The following is a 10,237-nucleotide window of genomic DNA, read 5'->3' as shown; positions in this document are numbered from 1 at the left end:
AATGACGATTTCGGGCCCTTGTGATGAAACACAACCACGTGGATTAAAGCTTATTTTCACTCCAGTTGCAGCAAAACCAGCCAGTTTGAGACTTGAAATCTACAGTTTGGGTCTTTATTGGAAAAATGGCATCACGTGGATTCATCCTAATTTTATCTCCAGGTCCAAACGAGTCGTACGGTAAAGTGCTACATGAGCTACGTATACTGAAAATGACGATTTTGGGCTCTTGTGTAAAAATACATTACGTAGATTAATGCTTGTCTTCACTCCAGATCCAGCACAACCGGCCAGGTTGAGACTTGAAATCTAAACTTTGGGTCTTTTTGGTAATCCGCCATCACGTGGACTCATTCTTATTTTCACTTTAGCTCCAAAAGAATCGTACGGGAAAATGCTACATGATCCACTGAAAATGACGATTTCGGGCCATTGTGTAAAAATACCACCACGTAGACTAAAGCTTATATTTACTCTAGATCTAGCAAAACCGGCCAGTTTGAGACTTGAAATCTACAGTTTGGGTCTTTTTGAAAAAATGGCATCACGTGGATTCATCCTAATTTTCACTCCAAGTCCAAAAGAACCGTGCGGTAAATTTCTATATGAGCCACAGAAAATGACGATTTTGGGCCCTTGTCTAAAAATACCACTTTGTAGACTAATGCTTATTTTTACTCCCGATCCAGCAAAACTGGCCAGGGTGAGACTTGACATCCAAAGTTTGGGTCTTTTTGGAAATCCGCCATCACGTGGACTCATTCTTATATTCACTCCAGCTCCAAAAGAACCGTTCGGGAAAGTGCTACATGATCCACTGAAAATGATATTTTCGGGCCCTTGTGTTGAAACACCACCACGTGGATTAAAGCTTATTTTCATTTCACATGCAGCAAAACCGGCCAGTTTGAGTCTTGAAATCTACAGTTTGGGTCTCTTTGGAAAAATGGCATCACGTGGATTCATCCTAATTTTCACTCCAGCTCCTAAAGAATCGTACGGGAAAGTGCTACATGAGCAACTGAAACTGACGATTTTGGGCCCTAGTGTAAACATACATCCACGTAGATTAATGCTTATCTTTACTCCAGATCCAGCAAAACCGGCCAGGGTGAGACTTGAAATCTACAGTTTGAGTCTTTTTGGAAATCCGCCATCACGTGGACTCATCCTAATTTTCACACTAGGTCCAAAATAATCTTACGGGAAAGTGCTACATGAGCCACTTGAAATGACGATTTCAGGCCCTTGTGTAAAAATACCACCACGTATTGATTCAAGCTTATTTTAACTCCAGATCCAGCTTAGCCGGCCAGTTTGAGTCTTGCAATCTACAGTTTGGGTCTTTTTGGAAAAATGGCATCACGTGGATTCATCCTAATTTTCACTCCAGCTCCAAAAGAACCGTACGGGAAATTGCTACATGATCCACTGAAAATGACGATTCCGGGCCCTTAAGCTTGTCTAAAAATACCACCATGTAGAGTTATGCTTATTTTTACTCCAGATCCAGCAAAACTGGCGAGGGTGAGACTTGAAATCTACAGTTTCTGTCTTTTTGGAAATCCGTCATGACGTGGACTATTTCTTATTTTCACTCCAGGTCCACAAGAATCGTACTGTTCAGTTCTAAGCCGTTATTGTTAAGCTTGGATATGTTATTTTTAATTTCTGCCAATGAAGTGACGTTTCAACCACGCAATCATACTTATTCCTGACGAAACGAAACCCTATTAAGACGCCGCCTACAGTACCTTATTGGTAGAATTCTACTAGTATTAAATGCTGCAATCTGATTGGCTGAACTATTGTACCCAGTATTGCTGGTTTTCACTGTCACGCATTCAAAAAATAAATTCGAAATCATTTAACTAAAGAAGCTATGAATTTCAAATATTATAGATGATAAATAGATAAACAATTTCTACAAGTTTCGGGTCTTTGCGGTGTACCGTTCGCGAGTTATTTCCCGAACCTTTTGACGCAGATGTATAAAGCTTAGTATGGAGACGCCACAACTGTGTCCTTCCCGGAGAGGACACAGTAATGGCCGCCGTGATGTCAGAGAAACTATCTGGAACTCAATTCTGTTTACAACAGCGGCTATCCTTGGCTCAAGAGCTAGTACACTTTCACATAAACACAACTTATTATTTCTGAAATGTTCAATCTGCACAAAATGGAAAGGAAAGACCTTTTTTCAAACAAAACAGCTTTGTCACGGCACTCAACTTGATGTCACATACGACGGAGAACTCAAATATTCAAAATGCTCTGTTTTAAAAACGAATGACACTATTGATCTGGAAATTTGCAAATTATATTTTTTTGGTTTATCTTTCGCCTAATGACAACGAAAATTTAGCTGACCTAGTGAATTTTGATTTCAGAATTTTATGACGTAACAAGAAAACCAATAATTAGCCATTAGTAGTCTTAGTGTGCAGTGGCTGTCAGTGGCTGAAGATCGTTTACAAAATGGCGACTTTTTCCCGTTTTTCGAAAGTTTCAGAGAAAGTTTAGAAATATTAGTAAATAATAAAGATGGTAAATTTTTAAGCTCGGTAATAAATAATGAAGATGAAGTATTCAACATGACACAAGCATGGGACAAAGAAAAATTATGATTCCTCAACGGGAATCGAACCCATGGCCTCCCAGATACCGGTTGGGCGCTCTTACCAACTGAGCTACGAGAGACTCGTTGTGAGCTGGGCCATTTTACTAGGTTGATAAGTGACACGCGTCCTGCATACTGCTAGGATCAGCAATGTCGAATTCATCAAGTCTGTAGTAAATAATAAAGATGGTAAATTTTTAAGCTCGGTAATAAATAATGAAGATGAAGTATTCAACATGACACGAGCATGGGACAAAGAAAAATTCTGATTCCCCGACGGGAATTGAACCCATGGCCTCCCAGATACCGGTTGGGCGCTCTAACCAACTGAGCTACGAGAGACTCGTTGTGAGCTGGGCCATTTTACTAGGTTGATAAGTGACACGCATCCTGCATACTGCTAGGATCAGCAATGTCGAATTCATCAAGTTTGTAGTAAATAACAAAGATGGTAAATTTTTAAGCTCGGTAATAAATAATGAAGATGAAGTATTCAACATGACATGTACACGAGCATGGGACAAAGAAAAATTCTGAGTCCCCGACGGGAAACGAACCCATGGCCTCCCAGATAGCGGTTGGGCGCTCTAACCAACTGAACTACGAGAGACTCATTGTGAGCTGGGCCATTTTACTAGGTTGATAAGTGACACGCGTCCTGCATACTGCTAGGATCTTCATTATTTTAGAAATATTGTTGGAATATCCAATTACCACGAAGAGTGAAAGTAGGAAATATTCCCGTTAAAACCTCAATAAATAAGGAAATAAGGAAAAACAGTGTTTTCTGATTCTCTATCCATGCAGTGTAGATCAGTGCACATTTTAAAGACATTTAATTAGAGTGTAGGGAAGCCGAAAAAAAAAAAAAGGAATAATATATTTCTAAATCACTGTATAAATCAAAACGTAACGTAACGTAAAATCAAATTCGCAAATCAGCTGCGAACTTTGTAGGTTTCAAACAGAACAACGCTAAAGGCTATTGCTACAGAGTTTATGCGATTTACTTTTTTGAAAAATAGTCAGTTAATTCACCCTGGCGATAATCCTTTGAACTACAGTACACTGTTTGTTTTTTTTACTCAGTTGCCGTTTTGACAAACATGGTTCGAGTTATCGAGGGTAAAATTATATAGAAAATGACCTGAAGGGAAACGAAAGTTGGTTCGTACCCAGATCTTCTCAACTCTCGGAGAGAACATCTGGTAAAGTCTGATTTTGCTCGCGTCAAATGTGTCAGAAATCTGACACACGACGCGACTACGCATGCTCGGCAATTTAGTGGACGAAAAGCTCACTTGGCCACTGTAAATAGCTCATGAACTTCTTTCCTATACAAGGAAAGACAAGTAACACAATCTTGAGATAGAGTTGAAGATGAAAAAAAAAAAGCCGCCACTCATGTTTTGCTGCTAAATTAAAACATTCAACCCAACCACAGGGAGCCCTCAATTCCGTTTAGAATATGAATAAAATATTAACCTACCTTAATCGCGCGCGTGTTTTGTGGCGGCCATTTTGAATTTTTAATGCGCGCGCGGTCTGCTAGTGCGAGGTCTGGAACCGATATTACGGAAATCGCTCGGAGCCTGCTCGGAGCTCTAAAAACACTTTTTTATCCTCGGTGTGAGTGATCGGATCCTCCGAGAATTAACGAATTTGGCCGCCCGTCCCAGACTTCCGTAATATCGGTTCAAAAACATTTTTTGTTTTTGTTTCCTCTCGGTGTTTGCTTGAGCACAACGACAGAAATTTGCCTTGACTAATTTGTGGGCATTCTCGACCCCACTTTTGCTCGTGATTTGTGGGGAGGGGGGGGGGGGGGAGGTGGGAGGGGGCAGATTTCGTCCTTTTAGCAAGTGCCCAGGTTTGCTGTTTATGAACCTGCGCGGGTCTGGAACTAGTAAACGTTCAAGATGGCGGACCGGCGGCCGAGTTTTGTTTAAAAGAGTCTAAGATAATTTGTCGAGGTAACCTGTGTTTTAGAAATGTCTAGCGGTGTGAAATTGTCGTCCTCATCAGATTCTTGTCCGGTGCAGGAGAAGGTAATGTATCAACGTATTGATTCGAATAGTAAGATGCATTGAAAAGAGGGTGACGAATATCACTCTTGACCTTAGCTAATTGCTTGAACAATGATATGGTCTGTGGTTCGAAATGACTTATTTTACTATTTTAAACATAATTCATGTAAGATATAAAAAGTCATGGAGGAATGACTGACATAAAAACAAACAAACAAAGAACAACTTCACAGGGTTGTACACTTGGTTTTTCAAACCTGACGTAATAGTTCGACAGAACTTGTTGTCAATGAAATCGATCTTACAGACCTTTCAACTCTCACAATTTAGTTGTGGGACTCACGATTTCAGGAGTCATCTCACGGTCTCATGATTTAATATAGAAATCTCATGGTTTTCCACAATGATTTACAACCTCAATCAGATATGGCCTAAAATCAACTTGATTTAGGTATTGTTAGCATTGAGATTCCATAAGGCCATCCCAATAAAATGTTTCGTTTCCCATCGCCCGACCGACCCATTTTTTCGAAAAGTAAAAAAAAAAAAATTCCAGATTTACTAGTCAAAGATGCACGTTATTCAATTTACAAGCACACGATCTTGTTTTATTAACGATTGGTATGATGTGATGTATATTTGTCTTTAATAAACATCGATACTACGTTGTTTAAAGGCTGTCAAGGAATAACGAACGAAAAGACCACGTTTTCGAGTTGACTTTGCAATCAGGCTTTCTTACTTAGCTGCCCGGCATTTCTGGAACCCAGAACCCTTCAAGTGTTCATTCTTTTTTCTTTTTTTTTTTGCCCAACCGACCAAACCACCATCACAAGAGACGGGGCGATGGGAAACGAAACATTTTATTGGGATGGCCTAAGTTGGTTTTAAAACATTTCAGTAAATCATGATTTGCCACCCAAATCTCAGAACTTCGGGTAAATTATTTTTTGATACACGTACCTCAAGATTTGATGATTTTGTATGTTAGTAGGTCTGCATTAAACCTTGATTGTCAAGTTATTGATTAATATGATTGTCATAACTTCTTAGTTTACAATATCTATGCCATGGAACAGTTGTCAGAGCGATTTTAGATCGAGTCAATCAAATCAATCACATGTTGCTGGCTTGATTTCACCTCTTTTTTAGAACTAGAACATTAAATTACAGTAACTTGCATTATCACTCATAAAGGTAAAAGCAGTCACAAAACTGTCACACATACATATACTTAAAATGCAGACGAGCCACAATTGGCAGGGCTCGAAATAATTTTGGAAGAGACACCGGCCACAATAACTAGCCAGATTCATTTTACATGTACCGGTAGCTCGGTCACGTATCGTTTCTGGCCAGTGAAAAAAACCGGCTTCATATATCTCCAAAAAATTCGTAGCATAGAGCTTAGAGCACTTTAGAGCACTTAAATTACAGGGGCCATTTGGCACATAAATTACAGTGGGGAAATGAAAATAAGTGTGAGTGTATACACTGTGTGTAAGACTAACCTGCAACACATGAAATTATATCATTATATTCACCCAGGATTTCAGATCAAATTTAGGCAATACAAAGCGACTCGCTACATACTGAATAATTACTGAACAGCTTGGACCTTTTAATTTATTTCATTTTCAATACGATCGAATGTGACCGGGCAACATAACCGGCAAGACAAAAGGTTGACCGGTCAACTCCCAAATCAGACCAGACATTGTCCGTTGACCGGCCATTATTTCGAGCAACGATTGGTTTCAATTTGGATTTACTTCTGATTGGATGAGAAAGTGACACAAATTTGTTGAACTTATCTGATGCTTTAAGTATAGTAATGGGAAATCAAAACAAATGCAAATTACTTTCCATACTCAAGTGAAAGAAGCTCAAGTACTGTAGTGTTGATACACTGCATATAAAAACCATAAGACATACCCTGTACGAACTGACATGCACATTTAACTCTTGGCAAAGTAGTTTGTAACAGGGGATGCTTATAAGAGAGACGACTCACGATGAGTCAGCGGAAAGTCATCTTTTGTTCTCCTTGAGACGTTCATGTTTCTTTACAAATAATGAAGACATAAGATTTCATTTTTTAATAATTTTGTCAATTATTCTGACAATGCCCACACATGGAATTCCACATACATTGTAAGTCAATGAAAGTGATGTACAGTTACGCACCTTTTTCATTACATACAAGTACACAAATACACAAACTTGTATTGTCAATTGATGAACACTTGCTGGTATTTTAATTTTTTTGCTATTTTTATCTTTTTTGTAGCACATCTGATAATAAAATACTGTAAAATTCCTTACATTGCACATGTATTTAACGGGAATTTAACGGTATTGTACTTTCTTTGACTTATAAAATGTACATTTTTTTCTGCATTAGATATTACTGGAGCCTTATAGTTATATTTTACAAGTTCCAGGAAAGCAAGTCAGAGAGAAGCTTATCCAGGTCAGATATGACACATCACATAAATACAATGTAATCACAATCAGGAACAGCCAGTAGTGAATATTCTGTTGTTCCAGAAAATATCCATACCTCTCCACAGAAGTTTTTTTTTTTTTTGGTTTTAACCCCCAACCCCTCTGGCAATTCTGGTCTAGCCTTGTACTATCCCTGAGGCTTTTAGTATAATTTCAATTTTAGTGTAATATATCAAGACCTACAAAAAAGAACTAAGTTGGTAAAACATGCTAAACAACGAACACAAGTGCTGGCTTGCTACATGTAGACCTGAGTTTTATTAATATGTGTACATGAGTTGCGAATCAATTTACTTGTATGCATACATGTAAGTTAGACAACACAACAGAACCAAAGACTGACAGTACAAAAATAGATGTTTATCTGCGTAATGTTTGATCATCCTTGTCTTGTAGACAATATTGTGCTTATAATTCTTAAATTCAATAAAAGAGTAGCTCCAGTCTTAAAAAAAAAAAAATTGGTCACTCGATCTGACACAGTTTCTTTTGTGTTTGCAGGCATTTAATTTCTGGTTGAAGATACCAGAAGATAAACTCAATGTTATTGCTGATGTGGTAAAGATGTTACACAATTCTAGTTTATTGTAAGTGTGTTAAAAATATTAATGAATCAAATAAAACATCAATTAAATGTAGGGAATTATTTTCTTCCTGCTGAATTAGAGGAGTGGTAGATTTGACATCACAGGACTGCAAATAATCTTTTTCACTTAAAAGGACATATGTCCCACTAAGACGCCATCTTGGTGGGACAAAACAAAATTGTGGTTGGACATATTTTTATTCATTGTTGCTGTAAAATGATTTTTGATCAAAAAATTGAGCAGATTTTGGTTGGCCAATGTCCGATGACCGACTGTTATTTGCAGCCCTGCTGTGAAATGAGAAGACTCAGTACTTTCCTTTAAGCCTGAGTCCTTCTTATTTTTTTATTATTTTTTTTTATTGCTGCAAAACACACATATTACAATAAACAAATATTACAAATACAACATCTAAATTTACATCTAAATTTTATACTTACTCTAAAATTCGTGTTACAATTGTTAGAAAGGGTATTCACGAAGTACAAAAGAAGGAAAAACTACGATATAAATTTTACAAATACTTAACATTCTTTCTCCACTAAGTACAAAAAAAAAGATAAATTATAATATTTGAAAAGCAGCCCATTTTTCTCTTAAAAATTCCATTTTGTTTCCATTACGTGCTATGTATAGTTCAGTTTCATATTTTATTTGAACTTTAAAATTAAAAGCTTTAATATTTGGAATAGTTTGGTTCCTTCTTAGCTTTTGAGACAGTGGCAGGTACACCGACAGAATTTGACTTAATTTCCCCCAAGACAAATGTGAACCATATTTTAATCTAATATCCCAATTTTGTTACTGGTGCTCTACAGACTACGTATATGTTTTTTCTTTTCAGAATTGATGACATTGAAGATAGTTCGAAGTTAAGAAGAGGAATTCCAGGTAGTGAACTCTGGTCAGAAATAAAACCTGTACACACGTACAAAGCCTATTACTAATTAATGCCATAAGTGTCATAGAAAAATTACCCAGACAGTGGTAATCTCCATTATGTCAAGAAACACAGAAAGGCCAAAAATGGGCATGGATGGGCAAAATTCGAGAAGATTATTTAAACAGATTGCATTTCCAAGGTTAAACTTGATCATCCTTGTTTGTTACATAAAATTATGTGGCTGTGATTTTGCCAATAAATGGCTTTTGCTCTGCCAAATTAAAGTTTACCGGCTCTTAATTAACAAAACATTACATTAAATTACTGTGACCTAGCCCCTTTAAGTTTCTCATTCCATTCCAAGGCCTTAGTGTATTCTTGAAACACTGATTATGAAATGTGTGTGGGCAACCTACATGTAATCTGGGCACGGCAGGTGACACCTGGTACTTTGTGGTAGATTGTACAGGATTTTAACATTGAACATTTTGGACTACAGTACTGATTAAAAGTTAGTTACCACCTCTCGCCTCGTTTCTCACAAGATGAGTGTCTCATCTCTACAAGTTTGCAGTTTTTTTAAGCATTGCGCAAGAACACCAGATGAGACACTCGTCTCGCTAAAGAGTGGTACATGCAACTTATTTTTGAGCAGTACTGTATGTTCAACATTAATTAAAATCCTTCCTATTTGATAATCTGATTAAAATTTAGCTGAAAAGCCAACAGGTTTTTCACAGTACACTCTTGAAAGTTATTTAATAAAGGATTCAACCACAGACAGTTTAAGATACATTTATGCAGAAGTCTACGGGTGTGTGAATAATGTGTTTATTATTTATTTTTACATGTAGTTGCTCATCAAATATATGGAGTTGCTCATACCATCAATAGTGCTAACTACATGTATTTCAAAGCTCTGGAAAAAGTGTTGTCCTTGAGTCGTCCTCAATGTATTACCATTTTCACAGGTACAGTAGTCTATATGAAATGCAAAAAATTATAGAACGCAATTTAATTAACAAATAACAGTAGTTTAACTTACATTAAATCTTATTTTGATTTTTTTAGAGGAACTGTTAGAGCTCCACAGAGGCCAGGGAATGGACATCTATTGGAGAGACAGTTACACTTGTCCAACAGAAGATGAATACAGAGAAATGGTTAAAAGAAGTATGAAGTGAAGAACCTTATTTTGTATTTATTAACAAGTGAACATATATTTAAATACCAACTACTGAATGTGACCTAGGTGACAAAGTGTATCGTAATGTCATAGCATCAACTAATGTGATAAATTGCTGCTTTCCCTGTAGAACGCTTTGCCATTGGAAACACCCCTCCCCCTCCCTCTACCAGCCTTCTGTTTTGTTACGTGGGTCTAGCAGTAAGGTAGTAATTAAAGTAGAGTGGGATCCTGATTTATTGAACCCTTGATTGAAATCTCAAACTGAAATATTTTTCTGCTTTAGAGACTGGGGGCCTGTTCAGGTTGGCTGTGAAGCTAATGCAATCATTTAGCGAAAATAGAAGGTGAGTGTGGAACCTTTGTCCTATCCATCAGTTTTTAAGTTCCCATGGTTTTATTTATAACATTTAATCTATTTTTTTT

The 10,237-nt window shown here is 37.2% G+C and overlaps 1 protein-coding gene across 1 annotated transcript in view; it reads left to right on the top strand.

Annotated features, from left to right (window-relative positions):
• Nucleotides 1-4,532: 4,532 nt before the first annotated feature.
• LOC144664887 (geranylgeranyl pyrophosphate synthase-like) overlaps nt 4,533-10,237 on the top strand; it is a 9,852-nt gene continuing 4,147 nt past the window's right edge. Inside the window, exons 1-7 of the mRNA XM_078526094.1 lie at nt 4,533-4,668; nt 7,052-7,120; nt 7,657-7,742; nt 8,587-8,633; nt 9,480-9,596; nt 9,697-9,798; nt 10,098-10,158. Coding sequence (XP_078382220.1) covers nt 4,612-4,668; nt 7,052-7,120; nt 7,657-7,742; nt 8,587-8,633; nt 9,480-9,596; nt 9,697-9,798; nt 10,098-10,158 — 539 coding nt within the window. The 5' untranslated portion in view covers nt 4,533-4,611. The remainder of the gene's footprint in view (nt 4,669-7,051; nt 7,121-7,656; nt 7,743-8,586; nt 8,634-9,479; nt 9,597-9,696; nt 9,799-10,097; nt 10,159-10,237) is intronic.

Source organism: Oculina patagonica, chromosome 9, assembly GCF_052425735.1.
Source record: "Oculina patagonica isolate OP01 chromosome 9, crgOcupat, whole genome shotgun sequence".
Classification (NCBI taxonomy): Eukaryota; Metazoa; Cnidaria; class Anthozoa; order Scleractinia; family Oculinidae; genus Oculina; species Oculina patagonica.
Note: the sequence above shows the minus strand (reverse complement) of the source record. Positions and strands in the feature narration are given on the sequence as shown.